The following is a 21,536-nucleotide window of genomic DNA, read 5'->3' on the forward strand; positions in this document are numbered from 1 at the left end:
AGCCTGGCAGTCCATGTTTGAGCATCTTTCCAAATTGGGATCTTAACCACACTGAAAAATGTTAGAAATGGATTGGTCACCTCAAATAACTGACCCAACCCCAGGCTCCTCAAATCACTGCATAAATGCCACATGCTAGGAAGTAAAACGAACCCTAGATCATCGCTGTAAACAATAACCGCTGAGCAGGGCAGAGAGCAGGAAGTGCAAACATTCACACCTGAGGCAGAGAGTTTAAACTCACCGGTCATGTCCGGAGGGAACGCGGTAAAAGGTTCTAGATGAAGAAGAGAAGGATGAGGAGAGGCAGAGAAAGAGAGAAAGACAAATAGAGCAAAATGTTAATTTGTAATGTAAGGTTAACAGTGGTGTACATCCATGCCTTAGTGTATCAGATGCTGATGACTCTGAAAACATGCACTGAACTTCATAAAATAATGAATAACCTACATAAGAGACCACAGAGGAAAACAAACTAAGATGGTTCCTGAAATATTTCACCCTCAAATCAAAGAAACAAGCACCATGAAGATTTTGTGGATTGTGGCATTATTTTCATGATAATTAAGCACATTTACATCAAAACTCTCATTACTGTAATGTGACTGAAAGTATACTTTTGAGTTTTTTGCAATTCACTATTCTCAATTATTAAAAAATACTTTGTATAATAATAATAATAATAATAGCCCCATAAAGCATTTTTCCTTCAGCTAAATTCTTTGTCCCATCCCCCATACAGTGTTCAGACAAGGCATTGTGATTCTCAATTTGTTGGCACAGAATTGGGCTTTCAGGTTTTAAGTAGTTTTAATGTTGTGAAGGTTTTGTTTTGAGGAGCGAACATGGAAGGATGGAGAACATTGTCTGAATTCTTGAAATGCAAACAATTAGAAAAAGATGAGAAACTATCGTGGGGGCCAGCGGCTCGGGGATCTCTTTTTGGAGGGAACTGCAAGTCCAACTGCCCGGGTCGATAAGAACTCTCCCAGCATGCTTTGGGAAGAATCACAGCAGGCGCATGGTGGAACTCGAGCTCAGGAGGCTTCCAATTTTTGGATTCGAAATGAACCACCAAGTCCCATAGCCTCGGAGCGAGCCAAGCGGCAATGCTGCGAGCCAAAAATGACTAAATCAGGGTTTCCAGTTATGGATTGGGAATCATAGAAGCAGTGAGCACATGGTCACATTTTGATGTCTTTAAGACCATAAACCACAAAGCTTCTGTGCAAGATCCATCCTCAAAAAGCTCAGGCTATCGACTAATTCCGTTAAAAATCTCTGTTTACAAACATGGAAGGAGAAGCGCAAAGGAAATAATGAAACATAGATTAGCATCGGGGCCCAGGGGCATTTGTGGCCTAGATTTGATTCTACATTTTGCGTTTGATGGCAAACAACGAGCCGCACTATTTTTTTGTGTGTCCTCCTTTCATGGTAATAAATTCTATTTTGAGAAACTCTTTGAGATAGTGGCTGTGATGGCTAGGTTTGATCACAGTAAATGGAGAGGTTTATGGAGTTGTAGTGAGAATCTCAACAAATTATGGTGAAATGATGGATCTGGAATATGTGCCGTCTGTAATGAAGAGATAAATGTAACCTCACAGGAAACCAGAAAGAGCGTGGCAGGGACAAACATCTGGTAGAGATAATGCAAGGTTTTGGATTAAATTGTTGCTATGAATAACAACAAAATTATAAAAGGACAAAACTAATGATGGAAGAAAAAGATGAAACATGTACACTTACGAGTACACTCTTCCAGTGGTGTGTTCACACTCATGTGGATGTTATCGATCCAGATGTGGCCTTTGGTACCCTCAAAAAATCCTTCAATTACCACCTGTGTGATGAAATATGAGCACACAGAAAAAATGTCACCATGATATCTGTCAGGCTACCAAAACTAAATTAATACATAAACAAAGGTTTACAAGTAAAAAATGTCTAATCTTCGTTTAATGCACAACTAGCCATGCATTATCCCACTTATATGATGGTCAATTGCCAGCATTGACAAGTTAAAGCAGCGCAATATTTGACCGAATGGGTAAAAATGACGTTATTTTCGTCAGTTACGGCACGTTAGCGCTAGCATTCTGCCCGCTTCAAATCAGACACAGAGATGAAATAGTGCGGTAAGATCACATTTATTTGAATGAATGAATTATAACATTTATTTGAATTAATTATCGACCGATCGACCGATCAAGAAAGAGAAAGAGGGAGAGAGACAACAGTTGTGTGTGAATGGCTTCATTAAAAGCTTATTGTATTACTGTATTAAAATCTCACTGAGAGATGGACTGAACGAGTGTGAATATCTGCATCTGATACAGCATTCATTCTTCAGGTCAATCTCATATTCAGTATAAAACATTAGTTTGAATGTCCTCTGAGGAAAGCGATATCTTTGTCGTACTGTCCTTTCATCTGTTAAGGGTGATTTCTGATGACAGCGCTGCTCAGTGCATTTGTTGGTTGCATCTAACAAGGTGTTGTTGAAAGTAAAAACATCATGTTGATATACAGCATTACATTTATATAAGATATAACATTATGAGACTTTGCCTTCAGCCAAAACTATTTGCTCTGGAACAAATTATAGATTAATGAGACCAAAGACTACCCATTAGATTTACCCAAAACTAATTATATCTCATGTTTAACCACTACAGAGACATCAGAGCTAGCGGCAAATTCCAGAAGAACTGCCCCAGGTAAGGCTGCTCTCGGCGGGTTCATGAGCGCTGAACGGCCGCTGACGCCCTGGAGCTCACATCTCCGAAAACGACATAGCAAATTTTCAAATAGACATTATCTTTATTAACAAACGGCATATTTGAAGTCTAAACAAGTACATTCTTGCCTAAAAACTCTTAAAACTACATTCCGTGACACAAAAACAGTATCGTTTATAAAATTATAGTGGATTAGGGCATCCGCCATGACACTCGCTGTGAGAAATATTGCAAGCGGAAATGGTGAAACAGTTGGAGTTCTGTTATCACTAGAATATCGCACGCCTGGAAAAGGCTCTCAGCCAATCAGATTCAAGAACCAGAAAGAACTGTTGTATAAAATGAATAGAATAGAATATAATTTAATTGAAAAAATAATACATACATCACAGTTTTAAATTTATTTGACTGTTTATCATGTCTAATCTGCTTACCTGAAATTCATTTGGAGATCGAGGTATGATGGTCCGTCCTTCTTTCCAGATGGGCTCCTGGTCTCCACGGAGGGACCAGAGGAGGGTTTCCTCTTGGTCTTTGTTCTGCAGCAGGATCCTCAGGGTTCCCTGATCTTCCAGCTGATAGGAGAACATCAGGCAGAGAGGTCCGGTGTCGGGATCCACACTGGGACTGAACAGCCGGGCTTTCTGGCCCACCGTCTCAGGACTGGCCTCAATGTACAGGTAGTTTCCCAAACCTGTGAGAGAACAGATACAGCAAAACTTATCTCACAGTCTGTCAAATTTGACTAGCTTCTACCGAGTGGCAAATGAAAACCGTGCAGCCTTTTGGTTAGTTGCATGTAATCTTGTTTATTCCCTGCTGGGCAAAAAGTCCCATTCAGCACATGACATTTTAACAGTCTGGTTTGTGTCACTGCGGGCCCGACCTATCAAACAGCAAGTGAGCACTTCCTGAACCCAAATTGTGTTTCCAAGTAACATGTTTCTCTTGTCCCACCCATCTAAACATCATGCTGTGTGATTATACGGAAAAGTCAAGGGTGTCATTGTGGGAAAATTCAAGCACCTCGTCATTAGTATTAGTGTCATTCGTGAACGATGGCAGCCCACTAGGCTCTACTGTAGGCACTTTAGGTGACGGCAGGTGTCTGTTTGCTAAGCCGAGAGTGAACGAGCGTTAAGTGGGAGCAAGGCACGACCCCCACGGTGAAGAAAGAGTGGAGAGACAGGTGCACACTCTTTTATCTCTCTATATATTTGTGAATAATCTTTCCAGACGTTTCAAAGTCAAAAGGATCTTGAAAAAAGCTCATGTGGTGGCAGCCGGCATCTCTCTGAACGATCCGATTGGAAGAGGAAGAGACATGTGACCTATTGGAGCCTTAAACATTTTGAGAACTGCCAGAAAGCGCCTATAACACCTTGCAGCTGTTGGCACGGCTTGTTAAATCTTTCAGAGAGAGCATTTAAAATATTTCAAGGCAATGAATTTAAAATAGGTTTAGGATAACAATCCCCTTAACTTCACTGGGAATGCATATATGAGGAAATGTGAAGGGGGGGAATTGAATATCTTTCATTTATGTGAAAAAAATCCCGTAAGTACTACATTTATAGGGGGAAACGAATAATGATCTCTTGAAAGTGGCTCTAAGTACATGGAAGTCTATGCAAAAATCCTGGAGAAGAACTGGAATACAGGGTTGGAAATGCAGTTTTCCACAAGAATCTGCACCACTGAAGTCAATTAAAGATACTCAGATTCAACCCTTTGCCACACGACAGCTCAGAGAGACTGAAATAAGGAGGTTTTGAACTTCCAGAAAGGAGGCCTGGGAATGTGAAATGCTTCTTACACTTTTAAATGGTTTTGGAACAAAATAAATGATTAAACAATATTGCTTAGCACTGTCTACATCACATGAAATATAATCATTCAGCATCTTTCAATCAGCAAAGATGCATTTAATTGATGACAGGTGACAATAAAGACAATAATGTTACAAAAGCTTTTTCAAATAAATGCTGTTCTTTTGTCCACAATAATATTAAGCAGCACAACTCTTTTTAACATTGATAATAAGAAATGTTTCTTGAACAGCAAATCTGCATATTAAAATGATTTCTGAAAGATTATGTGACAACAAAATATCTTAAAATATAAACAAGTTTTTAAAATTGCAATAATATTTCACAGTATACAGTGGGTATAGAAAAGAATCAGCCCCCTTTAAAATAATCACATTTTGTTGCTTTGTAGCCTGAAATGAAGATGGACACAGTTTTTGTTTTATTCAGCTGTATTTACTCAGTGCAACTTATAACATCAGAGTGAAAAATATAACACCAACATGTCAGAAAAAAATAAAAAAACAGAATCACTGAGTTGGAAAAAGGATCACCCCCTCCTAAAAATGACTTAACTCAATTAGTTGTAGCTAATCACCTTCTCAATGGAACACAAAGCCATCTGGCTTTCAACTGTGATCAGCTGTGATCATTTTGATTAGCTCAGCTTGAAAAGAGCTTTCATGGAGCATTTCAGTCCTTGGTAGTGCAACTGAAACAAACAAGCAACTATGGGCGGCAAGGCTCTGTCAAAAAATCTCCGGGATAAAGTTGTGGGCAGGCACAGTCAGTCAGGAGATGGATGCAAAAAAAAAAATCAAAGGATTTATCAATGCTTAGAAGCATAGTGAAGTCTATTATTAAAGGGGTCATATGATGCGATTTCATTTTTTCCTTTCTACAAAACAGACTCTCCCTGGATCAGGATGTCGCTCCAAACTGGATGAAAGAGCCAGGAGGAAACTGGTCAGAGAGGATATCAAGAGGCCTACAACTACTCCGAAGCATTTGCAGGAATTTATTACAAAGATTGGTCATTGTGTGCATGTGACAACAATGTCACATTCTCCACAAATATGGCTTTTATGGGAGTGTTTCAAGAAAAACCCACTCCTCAAGAAAAGCCACATGCAGTCACGACTGAGCTTTGCCAAAACACACCTTGAAGATTCTGAGGCAGATGAGACCAAAATTTAATTATTTGGTCTTAACACCAAATGATATGTCTGGCGGAAATCCAATACAGCTCACCATCCAAATAACACTATTCCTACAGTAAAGCGTGGAAGTGGTAATATCTTGTTATGGGGGTGTTTCTCTGCAGCAGGGACTGGAGCTCTTGTCAGGATAGAAGGAAAAATGGATGGGGCAAAATACCGTCAAATTCTTGAGGAAAATCTGCTGCCCTCTGCCAGAAAGTTGTCAATGGGAAGAAGGTTTACCTTCCAACATGACAATGACCAAACGCACACAGCAAAACTGACCAGACAGTGGTTAAAGGAGAAAGGCCTAGTCAGAGCCCAGACTTAAACCCCATTGAAAATCTGTGGAAGCCTGCAGTTCACAAACGGTCACCATCAAATTGAACTGAACTTGAGAAGTTCTGCAAAGAAGAGTGGGCAAATATTGCAAAGTCTAGATGTGCAAAGTTAGTAGAGACATATCCCAACAGACTAAAGGCTGTAATTAAAGCAAAAGGTGGTTCAACAAAATACTGACTCAAGGGGGTGATCCTTTTTCCAATTCGGTGATTCTGGTGTTTAATTTTTTTTTTCTGACATGTTGGTGTTATATCTTTCACTTGGATGTTATAAGTTGCACTGAGTAAATACAGCTGGATAAAACAAAAACTGTGTCCGTCTTCATTTCAGGCTGCAAAGCAACAAAATGTGATTATTTTAAAGGAGGGTGATTCTTTTCTATACCCACTGATTAAAATATCGCATTTATTTGAATTGTTGATCGAGAGAGACAGAGAGAGAGAGAAAGAGAGAGAGAGATGGCAGTTGTGTGTGTGTTATCTGCGTCAGCGTGTCTCTCTCTACAAGCAATAAAGCTGTGTTTAGTTACTTCAAAAACAGTGATTTTACCACCTTGCTTCTGAGGAATATAATGTAGCATTCCAGTATCTAGGCTATTTTATTAATAAAAGTCGTGGAGCAGCATTGACAACAAGTTTCTGTGTGTCTGCGCAGCGCGATCTGCGATCTTCGATCTTTGATCTTTGATCTTTGACCTCCCTCTCTCTCTCTGTGCGTGTGTGTGTGCGAGTGATGTGTGTGTTTGTGTGCATCAATTAAAGCAGCGCATTAATATAGAATGGAGATTAAACTGACTCGAAATTACCTGTGGATTAAATGTATACCTGCCAGCCAATCAGAATCGAGTATTTGATGGTATGAATTGCTTTATTAAAGGCAAAATGAAATAGTAACCCATTTTACTTTCATGGTCTGATATATCTCAGAATGAAACTAAATATTGATGAAGAAAAAAAAAAGTGGAATTAAGCCAAACTTGAAAACTACAAGGGTTTACATTACATCATGTCTTTCTTTCAAAGTCATTCACAACAAGACCAGAAAGGTGTACTAGGAAAGTAAATATTGTAAATCATGCTTTTATATTGACAGATATGTAGTAATCTGCAGCCCACTGCTTCCCAGCTTTCATTCAAACAATGATTGTTTTGGCATTCCTACATTATTTCTGTCTTCGCTGCCATGCTTTGTTCCTGGTGTACACTCCTAATTGCGATGTGTCATGGGATAGAAATAGAGGGAGTGTGACAGTGTTCGGGAGGGGGAAAGGAGGAGAGAAAGCATGCCGAGCATTCATCCTGTTTTCCTCTTCTAGATCTCATGGCAGTGGCTGACATGTGGAAAGCAGACCGCCGTGTATAGAGGGAATGAGGTCACAGGAGTTTATGAGAACACATACTGAAGTTAGATAGGGAAAAGGCTGTTCTTGGAATAGTAAAGGTGCTTCTCTTTTGAGCAAGGTGCAAAACTTTTACGGGAAACTGATGTGGAATCAGAATGAAGTCATATTACACAGAAAACAGGATAAAATACCCTGCTGTGTTTACACTGGCATCAATTTTTATGTGGGTCCAGGTTGGTTTATGCCAGTGGTTCTCAACCTTTTTTTCCACCGGGCCGCACTATGGTCCAAGTGCGAGTCTCGTCTATAGTATATATAAATGAAAAATACAAACAAAAATAAGATCAGTTAAAATAATTGTAATTTCTTTACATTTTATATTACATTATGTCTTTTTGTATAATGACAGTAAACTGTTTAACTAACTGGTTCTGTCCCATAACATAACATAACATAACATAACATAATATAATATAATTTGTGTGAAATATTTTTTTTGTAAATGCTTTGTGTTTCCAAGCATGAACACAAACAAGAGCCTACAGGCATGACGACCTCTCTATGCATGTGAATATGTGTGTGCATGTGCATTCAGTATGTCTGTCTGTCTCTGTGTGTGTGTGTGTGTGTGTGTGTGTGTGTAATACTCACTGTTTGAGCCCATGGAGAGATCTTGACTCTGACCCAAGGCGGTGCTTTTGCTGGAGCTGTGTAGCGCCCAGCTGAGGTCAGAATCCGGGTCAAGGGTCCAACCACACAATCCTTGCTCAAAATCACACAGTCCTTTGTGAGACGGCAGAGCAGCACTGGTAACTGACGGATAGAATACATTAATACATTCGCATTAATATTCATCAACCCTGGCAAAACATTGGACGGCTAATGGCACTTTAAGCTAAACTGAGCTCTGACTTTTGACTTCAGCTGCATCAATGTGAAAAAATATAAAAATCACAACAACTCTGCCAAACAAGCCCCTGAAAATCCTGATAGTGTCACTTACTGTGCGTTAAAGAGATATGGATATTTACTGAATAAAAAGTGGTATAACTAATGCAAGTTCTTATAGGTCACATGCACATATTTATGTCGTTCTAAAATTATTTATTGTACCATGCACACAGCAATCACACAAACTTCACCAAAGAAACATTTCTCTTGTGAAAACACAACTGTGCAAAATCTGCTTAGTTCCCATTTCACAGATGCATGCAACAACAACCCAAATGTGGCTGATTTCTCGAGTTTTAGGGTGTGAAATGTATTCATGCTTGAATTGTGTATTGTAAAAAAGAAAGAAAAACAAAACATTTTTCATACATTCTGTGCTTAGATCTGAACCAACCTGGACTGGGTTTCTGCATTGTGGTGGTTTCTACAGAGGACGGTTGAGTTGGTTTGGATGTCTCTACTCTTTCTGTGGAGGAAACACATAATTATCAATCTTAACTTAACCCAGACCACAATGAATTTCCATTCAAACAAATCTCTTTTTCTTTCCATTTCAAATGAGATTCCCTTTCATTTTAATTATGCAGCCAGCCATGAGTCTTTGTCTTCTGATTCAATTAGTACAGGGATGACGGATAAATATCATCACCTGTGCAGGACTACTCTCGTGCACGCATACCCACGTGTGCAAACACTCTCCACATCTTGAAGATGCTCTGTCAGTGTTTAAAGGTCGCTGTGTGTCACGGTGTAATGATTTTGACCTTTTGGAGATGTGACAGTTGTGTCAGCACAACAGACAAGACAAATATAGGGAACGTTGTCACAAACCGCTGTACTTCTACCATCACACTACAAGGCTGTTCTAAAAGGTAGGAAGCATAATTATGCATCCTTCTAAGTCAACAACAGCTTTGCATGTAGCTTTCAAAGCAATGCCAGAATTCTGAACTCAAGATGGTGGGTGAATTAATACAAAATTCATACAGAAAACTATAGACACAAAAATTTTACGATTTTCAGCATAGAGTTAAATGTGCGTGTTGTTTTAATATTATATACTATTATATATTATTATAGCATTTATTAATAATTTGAAGTAGCTTTTTTATCTTTTATTTTTTAAGTTTTCGATTTTCATTTTAGTTTAAGTTTTAGTAATTTTGAAATTTTTATTGGTTTTGTCTTTTTTTGATATATTTTATTTAGCTTAAATTATTTTTATTTCAGTTTTATCTTTAGTAATTTTAGTACTTCAACTATTTATTTATTTATTTAAACCTGTAGAAAAACAGAAAAGTTGCTGGTGATTTTCTGCCAGGTCTTTATCCTCTAAGTTACAGAGTTTTATTTTAACCCTAAAACACAACACAATGCAAAGTATAGTTCCATATATGGGTATATAACACCCGTGAATAATCAAAACAGAAAAAAAATCTTCATATTAACAGTATATGTGGCATTCTTTTTATAGACATTTCCTAGAGTGAAGGCTATTGCTATTTCAAAATGGCTGTGTATGTTATCTGTCTCTTTAAACCATACGTGTAACTGTACACCTCACCGCAGGCTGCAGTTGCCTTAATGTGATTAAGACTAGCGGGAAGATCATTGCCTCCAGTGTGTATATGTGTGTGTGTGTTGGAAGTAATGGGAAGTAAGGCAAAGAAATGAAAGCATATTATTGATAGCTGTAATCTGTCGTCCATCCATTCCATTCTGCTCCCCCTTTTCTCAGCTCATATCCCATCATTCTGTTCTCTCTCCCTCGACTCTTGTCCTGTCATTTCTGCTTTCATCATATCCTCACCCTTCCTACAGGAAAGGCTGTCACATCGTTCTCCAAATACCCTGATTCAGCAAAAAAAAAAATCAATAATATAAAACGGATATATAAATAAATAAAGAACAGACCCTCAATTATGCATAAAGCTTTCCTGCATATTTTAGCCTGCCAATCATAACTGCCTTTAGGGCCCCATAATTCACCTGAGACTCATTCATTGTACTATATATTATATGTGTTTGATCGCTTCATGATGCAGAGCACATAAAACCTGAGGCACTTCAGAATATGCTCTGATACAGTACAAAAATAAAAATAGTAATTGTCTGATACTATTTTTTATAAACACAAGAAATAAATTCAAGTTTGCATACATTTTCTGAAGAATGATGCAACCACTCAGAAAACCCTAGCAACACCCTAGCAACCACTCAGAGCACTAGAAATCCTTGAGAGATTTGTTTATCCACAAATACATACTAAGTAACACAGTGTGGGCAGGTATATGTTTGCTTACACAACAACAGCTGTTCCGTGGGATGAACATGTATAACATATGAGTGTGTGCATGCGTGTGGGAGAGTGAACATGGGAAAGAGTATCTGATGAGAAACAGAAAGAGGAGGAGAAGTGAGAAGAACAGGACCAAAAGAAAAACATTTACAAAGCAAAAACATTCCTTAAAAACAAATGGTGAAGAGAAAGAGAGACTGACTTGAAAACAAGAGAGTGGAGTTTAGATTAGAGGTTGTGCTTCTTAAAAGGGTTTTTGCCAAAAATGACATTTCTGTAATCATTTATTTACCTTCATATAAAAAATTTGATCTGAACACACTGAACGTCCATACCTCGCAAACTACACAAAAAAAAAATGTGGCGTAGGATTTACTTTGAAACAATGGTCTACAAATACAGTATTCATCTGATAGCATCCCTGAACCGCCACGGTACATTTTGTAATTGTGAGGGTTTCTACAATTGCAATGTGGATCAATCAATTAACAATGAAAGTTTCTAGAACTTTGAGCATTTGGTTTTCACACCTAAAAATGGAGCATACTGTACATTTGCATATACACACACTCAATCAGAAGTACGTATCTCCAGCAGCTCTATGATAAATTATACAACAGAGAGGATAATTGGCACAGAGGGTAGCCGTCTGATTATAGCAGTTCTGCATGAGTGTGTTTGTGTAAGTGTGGCTTTCATGTTTATAATATTGTAGACGTGGGAATGTATTTGTCCAGTAAGTCTAGTCAGATAGAGACAAACAATCCATAATAAATGATTATAATCAGGGATTGAAATATTAACTTTTTTACTCACCAGCCAATTTGGCTAATACATTTTTAAGTTACCGGCCATTCATAACTTCTACCAGCCAAAAAAAATCATTGCAATCTCTTCATTTGTGAAGGACAATAGTTAAATAAGTGAGAATGTCCCACACATACACTACCATTAAAAATGTTGGTGTCACTATGATTAAAAAAAAAAATTAAAAAAAAGAATACTTTTATTCCGCAAGGATGCATTATATTGATTAAAAGTGACGGTAAAGACATTTATAATGTTACAAAATACTCAATGTTCTTTTGAAAAAATGTATCACGGTTTCCACAAAAAAAATTAAGTAGCATGACTGTGTTCAAAATTATTAATAATAAGAAATGATTCTTTAGCAGCAAATCAACATATTAGAATGATTTCTGAAGAATCATGTGACACTAAAGACTGAAGTAATGATGCTGAAAATTCAGCTTTGCATCACAGGAATAAATTAAATTTTTAAATATATTCAAGTAGAAAACAGATATTTTAAATTGTAATAATATTTCACAATATTACTGTTTTAATGAATTTTTTTAAATCTTACCGTCCCCAAACTTTTGAACAGTAGTGTATGCAGCACACACACAACTAAGACGTCACACTGAAGCTTCTGCCAAACAAAATTCATCCAGCCTCTACCAATTTTTAATGGTTGCTTACTCCCATCCACTTCACGTTGAGACAATCCCTGTTCCCATGTTTCTATTTTCTCTTCACATCAGTCTATCCATTTTCTTTTACTTCTCTCCACCAAAAATGAAAAGAAATAGAAAAGAAAAACTGTACAAGCTGCGATAGCTTTCAGCTGACGGTGCGTTTCTGGGCAGCTGCTCAGTGTCAGTTGTAAAGACTGAGAATAAATTTCACCCTACAACTGGAACTGCCCAATCATCAACAAATAATTTAGCTTATGATTTCACAATAGTGGTGTATCTGAGGGCCGTGTCTTACCTGGCAGATTGCAGCCCAGGACTTCCATTCTCATTCCGATCCCTGCCGGAGACCAGCGCTCTGGATAGATGCGGATAAACTGTGCCGCCAGTTCCTCAAAACGCCTCAGCTCTGGGGTGTCATAGTGTGTGTTCCCCTCAAAAAGCTGAAGAAAGAAAAGAGGTTACACACACTTAGTGAATTTAGACATCTGAACAGGTATCACAGGTGTGAAAGAATTAGGATAATAGGATTGAATGCTTAGTTGGAAACTCTTTAGTTAACATACTATCCGAATTCCACTTGGGTCGATTCCCTATTGAAAATCCTAGAAAATGTTTGCAAGATTTTTAGCTGGTCATTTATGATGATTCATTGATCCAAGCTGGTCTAGATGATTGATCGATTAGACTTCCATCTGGTGAACTTGGTTTCTGACCTTGTAGACCATCTTAATCGAGATGGTGAACAAACCAGAATATGTCAACCATATTGGTGAAGATGTTTAGAGCAGGTCATGGAACAGCAACAAACTATTTACACTACCGTTTAAAACTTTGAGGTTTGTAAGATTTCTTACTGTTTTGGAAATAAGTCTCTTATGCTCACCAATGATGCATTTATTTGAACAAAATATAGTAAAAACCATAATATTGTGAAACATTGTTACAATTTAAAATAATCGTTTTCTATTGTAATATATTTAAAAGTGTAATTTATTCCTGTGATGCAAAGCTGAATTTTCAGCATCATTACTCTAGTCTTCAGTGTCACATGATCCTTCATTAATCATTCTAATATGCTGATTTGCTGCTCAAGAAGCATTTTTTATTATTATCAATGTTGAAAACAGTTGTGCTACCTACTATTTTTATGGAAATGGTGATACATTTTTTTTGATGCTTTGATAGATGAATAGAAATTTTAAAAGAAGAGCATTTATTTGAAATAGAAATATTTTGTAACATTATAAATGTCTTTACTGTCACTTTTGATCAATTTAATGCATCCTTGCTGTATAAAAGTATTAATTAAAACATTAAAAAGAAAAACATACATTAAACAGTTTACCCCCAAACCTTTGAATTTATAATAAACATTCTGCATATGTTTATATTATGCTCTGGATAAATTAACTACCTTGGGCATGCTAGTCTTGCTATCCATTACAAAGTTCCAGTCTTTTCCATTCAGGCTGTGTGCTAAACGATACTTCCGAACGAAAGCCCGGTTCTCTGAGCTGGTTCCTCCTTCCCCACTCCTCGCTCCTTGGGTTATCACTCCTCGCACCGTCTTGGGTGTCCCAAGGTCCACCTGAAGCCATTCTTCTCCTGCTAAAGGCTGGGCAGGGCCAGGAAACCATCCTGATCTACTGGCCACCAGACGTGCTGCTCCAGGGGCCCAATGAAGGTCCCTCACTGAGGAGGCTGAGATCTGGGAATCAGGGAGGAGGCCAGACAGCATTCCCTGGAGCTCTGAACATGGAGCATCTGAGACAAAAGAGAACAAGAGAGACGTCCATTCAGCCTTCAAATGATGAAACGGTCATGTAGCAGACAGTTTTATCCAAAGTGTCCAAATGGCTCTTTCCACCTTGAGTTAAGCTCCATATTCTTATGCTATATGAACCATAAAATCCTGGTGTATCAAATATGATAATTAAAAACATACACCCTTTTTTTTGAATTTTTTTAACACTTTGTCTAAAGGTTCAATAAACTGTTCTATTTAAAAAAAAGTCCATATATCTGACTTTATATGGTTAATTTTTATGTTATTGCCATAAAACAGTGACGTGTCTTGCTGCTTTATAACAGAATGTGCACAAACACAAATTAGATTTTCTAAAACAGAGGGGAACATTTTCAGGTAAAGACCTCATAAAGATGATTTTTTTATGATAAGATGAAAACAAACCATGCAACTACAAACACTCACCTGTAATTTGGCAGCCATAAAGCTCAAAGCGTAGCGCAATGCCGTTATTCCATGTCTGCGGTCGAATACGAACAAAGCGGGCCAGAACAGGCTGAGGAATACGATTCAAAACCACCTCAGATGGGTCAGTGTTGGCATGGAAAATCTGCAAGAGAGAGAAAACACACAGCGCTGATTATACTTGCTGCAAAGCATCAACAAATCTATTCATTGGTATATATATATATATATATATATAGTTCAGTGTTATTCCTCTCGTTTTAATAGATATCCATCAGAAGTACACCTTTGTTTGGTATGTATATTAATAATGAGCAATTAGCTTGCTTGAAAACATATTTGTGATGCTTTCTAATCCATGCATCATCAGAATTACTGCTGATACTTACTCAAACAAAACCCTAAACCCTAAAAAATACTAAACCTAAACCTATGTTTGTGCCCTAAACATAAATATAATGTGAACGTTTGTGGCCTGTTGAGGAAAGATTTTCAGTGATCATTCTTGACAAAATCATAGACATACATTAAAGTAGGGATCCAAGCCATATCCAACAACTAGAACACACTAGCAAGGTCTTAACAACCAGTAGTTGCAAAGAAACACCTTAGCATTTACTTCATAAAATGTAAATTGTTATCCTTTTTTCCAAGAGAAATCCTTTAAAACACGTTATAAATTAAAGGTGGGGACAATATAAACTGGTGCGATTAAACACTTTCATCCACATATCTCAGAACCAGTGATAACCAGTGTAAAGCGTGATAAGAGTGACTCACTCAAACGCAACTGCTTCAATAACTCAGTTCATGCGTTTAGTTTCTGAATGTTTTTGAACTAACTGGATAAGTGATGTATTCAATATTTTAACTCACGCATAAAGATGATTCCTTTGAACTAATCGAATGAGCGAATGATTCAAAAACTCACTCATAATATTTAAGCACTTGATTCAGTCCTGACTGAATCAGTGTTTTTGAATGAATTGGTTGGATGAACAAATCGGTGACTTCATAAAGCTATCAGGAGACCAGTAACTTGAAAAGGTGACTACATTTTTAAGACCAGTCATGTGTTTTGTTCATGAATGAATAACTTGCTCACAAAAGGACTCTTGTTTTTGTTACTAAACTAACAACAGTTTGAACTTGTTGAATGAGTGCATTTAAAGATTCACTCATAAGTATAGTCACAATCAGTTGAATGAATGAGCAAGTAATAAACAAGTAATAAATGTGTTCTGTTCATGAACGATTCGCCGTAAATGATTTAATGACTCATTTATAAAGAGAGACACTTATATAAGACACTTATATACATACCCACAGAACTTAAAAACAAATACACATGAGATTGGAACTTATGACTGTTAAAACGGTTGAAAACACATGACCTTGCGCACACACACATCCGTGTTCTTCCATACATGTGGGAAGTTGAGTGCTGGATGTGTCTTTAGCCAACCGAAAACATTCCTCACCTGAGATCAAGTGTAACAGAGGCCAAGATGGGCTGTAAAGGCTTTCCAAAGTGAACACAAACAGACACACAAGTATCCTGGCTTACTTACAAAGCTGCGACTATGACCGACACCATGAGGCAGTGAAACGGGCTGATTAAGTCAAGTGGCACTAGAAAAAGTAGTGGACTAGACAAAGACAAACAAAGAGTCTATTGAGCTCGTTTTCACCACCATTAAATTTTCCCCCATTCCTTTTTTCCTCAAGGCCTAAACCTCATTCATCCCCATTGTTCACCTCATCCTCTTCATCCAGTGGCCACAAGTCACGTCCCATCGAGAGTTACGGGCTCTGGGTGGAACGATCCATATGGAAGAATCCCTTTTCTGTGCTATACGCTCAAGGCTATAAATGCTCTATCAACTCTGTGTTAGTGTGTATGTGCGTGTGTGTGTGTTCCCAGTAGGGGAATTCGGCACACTCACAAAGGACCACACTACCAGTAACTTGAAAAGGTGACTACATTTTTAAGACCAGTCATGTGTTTTGTTCATGAATGAATAACTTGCTCACAAAAGGACTCTTGTTTTTGTTACTAAACTAACAACAGTTTGAACTTGTTGAATGAGTGCATTTAAAGATTCACTCATAAGTATAGTCACAATCAGTTGAATGAATGAGCAAGTAATAAACAAGTAATAAATGTGTTCTGTTCATGAACGATTCGCCGTAAATGATTTAATGACTCATTTATAAAGAGAGACACTTATATAAGACACTTATATACATACCCACAGAACTTAAAAACAAATACACATGAGATTGGAACTTATGACTGTTAAAACGGTTGAAAACACATGACCTTGCGCACACACACATCCGTGTTCTTCCATACATGTGGGAAGTTGAGTGCTGGATGTGTCTTTAGCCAACCGAAAACATTCCTCACCTGAGATCAAGTGTAACAGAGGCCAAGATGGGCTGTAAGGGCTTTCAGAAGCGAACACACACGTAGACACACACAAGTGTCCTGGCTTACTTACAAAGCTGTGATTATGACCGACACCAGTGAGGCAGTGAAATGGGCTGATTAAATCAAGTGGCACTAGAAAAAGTAGTGGATTAGACGAAGACAAACAAAGAGTCTATTGAGCTCGTTTTCACCACCATTAAATTTTCCCCCATTCCTTTTTTCCTCAAGGCCTAAACCTCATTCATCCCCATTGTTCACCTCATCCTCTTCATCCAGTGGCCACAAGTCACGTCCCATCGAGAGTTACGGGCTCTGGGTGGAACGATCCATATGGAAGAATCCCTTTTCTGTGCTATACGCTCAAGGCTATAAATGCTCTATCAACTCTGTGTTAGTGTGTATGTGCGTGTGTGTGTGTTCCCAGTAGGGGAATTCGGCACACTCACAAAGGACCACACTTATAATGCTTCAATGATGCAGTAACGGAAGGGTGGAGATGTGGGGGAAGGTTTTCATGAACCCTTTTTTTTTAATGCTGATCTCGAGTGTGTTGTGGCTGGTGAAGCCAGACAGACAGACAGTTGACTAGACCGATGACCCCTTTCCAGACGCTGCAATAAGACGCAGTCAGCCGTCCAACTCTGTGGAAAAACATTGTGGCAGCTCTGCAGAGTTCACGGATAACGATGGAAGAGAAGACAGAGGTTAAACGAACGAGACGGGGAGGAGGAGCGCAGGGTCTGAGAGATGATAACAGACCAATCAACAAGACTGAAAAATCAAGGGGGGGAAATATCAGAAATACCAGAAGAACTGGAAAAAAAAATATGAGAAACAAACCCAATAGTCAGAGTAAACAGCATATTTAATTTGACAGCAATGAGCCCAAGGCTGAGCAGAATGTAAGCAGAGTCCATTCAGTGAAATTGTTCATATAACCACACTGAAAAAAAATGATGTTGGATTTACTCTGAAACAATTCCCCTTCAGAACTTGCTAATAAATTTCAGAAATAATTACAAAGAAACATGAAATTTTAGGTACAAAAACTAAGACTGAAATAATAAGACTGAAAATTCTTCACAACTTTGAAAAATCACAGTGCATCCTTGCGTAAATTTACTCAACACATTTGTGCAAATCATTAGTGAAACAAATTTCAGAGTAAATTATTTGTAAAAAATATTGTTAATACCATATCACATTTATTTGTAAATCATTCATAAAGGTTTATGCCAAAACATTTTGTTAATTATTTATAACATTTGTGCATCTCTGTGACAAATGTCATTGTAAATTGCTTGTAAACTTATACTTACGTAAATGTACACAATTTTACATGAAAATTAATCAAATATAAATATATATATATATATGTATTATATTTTTTACATTATTTCTGTAATTTTTGTGTATATAATTTGTAAAAATTTTTACAAAAAAATATAGCAAATTTACACAAATTGTTAGCAAAAGAATTCTTACGTAATTATTCTGCAATTAATTTCTGTATAAATTATGCATAAAACCATTCTTACATTAGTTTACGTAACAAATTTCTTTGAAAATTATCCGTAAAACCATTTATATGAAAATGTACTTGTAAAATTCTGTGTAAATTGTTGAATGAATGAAAAATAGCTTATTTTTATGTACCTGGTTATCTTTCTCTCTTGTTGAAACACTGAAATATTGTATTGGCACAATTTTTCTTGCCAAAAATAACAAACAAAAATCCGATCTGAGCGGTCAGATTAAGATTTCAAAAGCACATATGAATGTATCTTGAAATGGATTTGTAAAAATCAGATTTCATATATGATGTTTTGCCGTTCAGACTTGATGAATATGATCAGATTCCAATTGAACAGAAATCAGATTTGGACTGACAGTCTGAACAAGGCTCTAGGACCTCAAGACAGTCTAACATAATGAATAAATTATTTCCATTTCCTCTTCACATCAAATGGCATCTACTAAAGCCTATTAGTCACAAGAGAAGACTTTAGTAAAGAAAAGAAATATGGCACAGTTTAAGATCAAAAGTCAAGGAGTGTCAGATTTCAAATTGCTTATTGTATTGTATTAATGTATTCAGGTTTTCTTCACCTGCAGAGATCAAAAAGTCCATAAGTGGTTCAACTGTGATCTTTGACCCCTGTCAATAAGCCTAGTTATACAGTTCAAAGGTTAATTAGGATTATAAATAAGTCTGAGCAACATGTGACCATTTCCTGTTCGAATCAAATGAAGGCTATTTTTCCTAGTTGATAATGGGAGATCATTTCTTTAGAACTGGCCTTCAGCAATAACAAGCAGATGGATGGCTTAAAACTTTCTTTATAAAGGAAGCTGTTGTATTTTTGCTTGGAAAATGTTGTGCAATTTAGAGCAGTAAATGATGAGTGATAAAGCTTTTGTAAAGCTTAAAGGTGTGTTTCATATTGAAATGACACTGGGTAACCAAATCACAAATAACCTATAGAGCTATAAGCTGTTTAAGCTTTAAGCCATTCAATGTCATAAACAAGACCAAAATCTGCCTGACAACAAGAGAGTTGGCGACGGGGCAACCCAAGGTGGGATGGTCCCGCCCATCCAGCTGAAGTAGAACGCTAGCTAGGGTAACTAAATAATTAAACCTGCCATGTTGTGTTTCTACGAGTGATAGATCATGAAATTATAAAGACCCTTTCCGCTGTCCCTCCAATGCTAGGAGGTGAAAACCTGCGTGGGTCCGTCTCCACCCCTGGGTCGGTCAGAACAGACATCCTGTGCAGACTGCTAGGGGACAAAGGTCTCGAGGTGTTTAAGTATTGATGAAAGTCGTGAAAGAGCACGTCCGGTGAAAGACATGAGCGGAGAAATTAAGTTGAGAAGACAGTAAATGTTCCTTTCACTATAAAATTCCCAACTTCTGATGTCTGGTGCTTAAAACTGGGCTCTTTAAGGACCTTCTAATGAAGGCTATGAAACTAGATATCTGAAGGGGGCAAAAAGTTTTCAGAGTAATTATCAGATTTTATTATTTACATCAGAATTCTTATGACATAAAACTGAAAAAACAACTGGATAAATAAACTAACACCTTTAATACTGTTTATTAACATTCATGTAGGCTTATATTAATTTAAATATTCCTTTTTTTTGTTGAATGCACTTAACCTAAATTATTTACCTGGAGTACCTTAAGATTTAAAAATTTTTTTAGACAAATAATAATTAAAAATAAAAAAAGAAACGTCTTCCTTTCAATAAATAAGATTAATAATATATTTATTGTCAAATAAATAAAATATCAAAAAAATAAATATCTAAATTAATAAATAATAAGATTCTGTACTATTTTAAGTCCTCCAAAAAAAATATCAGATTTTATTATTTACATCAGAATTCTTATGACATAAAACTGAAAAAACAACTGGATAAATAAACTAACACCTTTAATACTGTTTATTAACATTCATGTAGGCTTATATTAATTTAAATATTCCTTTTTTTTGTTGAATGCACTTAACCTAAATTATTTACCTGGAGTACCTTAAGATTTAAAATTTTTTTTAGACAAATAATAATTAAAAATAAAAAAAGAAACGTCTTCCTTTCAATAAAGAAGATTAATAATATATTTATTGTCAAATAAATAAAATATCAAAAAAATAAATATCTAAATTAATAAATAATAAGATTCTGTACTATTTTAAGTCCTCCAAAAAAAAAAAAACTCTCCAGCCCTCATAATCATATAATGATGAATTTAATGTCAAATAATGTGTGTATGTATGTGTGTGTGTGTGTGTATATATATATACATATATATATACTGTATATAGTTTGATATAAATATAGATATAAATGTCTAATAATAATACAAAATTAATAGTATATATTTTTTTATACTTAACTAGATAAACCAGCTATACCAGAAACAATATGCTGGACATCCAGCTGAACCACCACTAACCTGGAAGAACCAAAATGGAAATTCATGCTAATAAGAATTCATAAATTCATGCTTTTCAGCTGTCTTTCCTCAAATCAAATCTTTCTTTCTTCTCTTTGTTCGCTTGTTTTCCCTCACTCATCTCTAGATGAAGATGTTGACAGTTGAAGCTGGTTCCGGTTGGTGGCTCACAAGCCTTAAGCAACATCTTGAAGAGAAGGAAAGCAGACAATGTGTGTGTGTGAGAGAGAGAGAGAGAGAGAGAGAGAGTGAATGAACACTGAAGTGTTCACTACTCAACAATACCTGCTCCCCCTCTAGTGAGCTTTCTCTTAGTGGGGGAAAGAAATGACAAAACACCCCCCTTAATCCCAATTTATTCTCGTCTTTCTCGTTTTACATCTACATGCGTCTTTGTGTCTCTCTCCGTTCATCCTTTTTAACTCTCCCAGCCAGGCATCACTTTTCTGTCACAGGCAGCAAACGCAAAGGCTAAATGGCTTTATATACTATATTCATTATGTATCAAGTGAGTGTGTGACAGATTTATTACTTGCTGTCAACGAGGGATTTATAGGAATTTCAGTAATAAACAGGATACGTTGCAATTTTTCACACTTGTGGGACCTTTTTGTCATTTAGTGAGGGTATATATATATATGTGTGTGCAATAATGCTGAGTGGTGTCAAATATTCATGATATATTTGCGATGAATTTACTGTATATGTAAAATTAAGCAACACATTGAATATTGTGATATTTTAAAGCACTTTTATACTCAAA

General features: G+C 36.8%; 1 protein-coding gene across 1 annotated transcript in view; it reads right to left on the reverse strand.

Moving 5' to 3' along the window:
- The window catches only part of LOC107750056 (neuropilin-2-like), a 90,813-nt gene that overhangs the window by 13,981 nt on the left and 55,296 nt on the right, over window positions 1-21,536 (reverse strand). The window contains exons 8-15 of the mRNA XM_016565314.1: window positions 14,376-14,520; window positions 13,578-13,927; window positions 12,459-12,603; window positions 8,781-8,852; window positions 8,087-8,248; window positions 3,179-3,438; window positions 1,753-1,846; window positions 245-277 (exon numbers count right to left, since the gene is read on the reverse strand). Of these exons, the coding sequence (XP_016420800.1) occupies window positions 245-277; window positions 1,753-1,846; window positions 3,179-3,438; window positions 8,087-8,248; window positions 8,781-8,852; window positions 12,459-12,603; window positions 13,578-13,927; window positions 14,376-14,520 (1,261 nt within the window). The remainder of the gene's footprint in view (window positions 1-244; window positions 278-1,752; window positions 1,847-3,178; window positions 3,439-8,086; window positions 8,249-8,780; window positions 8,853-12,458; window positions 12,604-13,577; window positions 13,928-14,375; window positions 14,521-21,536) is intronic.

The sequence above is a fragment of the Sinocyclocheilus rhinocerous genome, unplaced genomic scaffold (assembly GCF_001515625.1).
Source record: "Sinocyclocheilus rhinocerous isolate Xijiao unplaced genomic scaffold, SAMN03320098_v1.1 scaffold1956, whole genome shotgun sequence".
In the NCBI taxonomy this organism is placed as follows: domain Eukaryota; kingdom Metazoa; phylum Chordata; class Actinopteri; order Cypriniformes; family Cyprinidae; genus Sinocyclocheilus; species Sinocyclocheilus rhinocerous.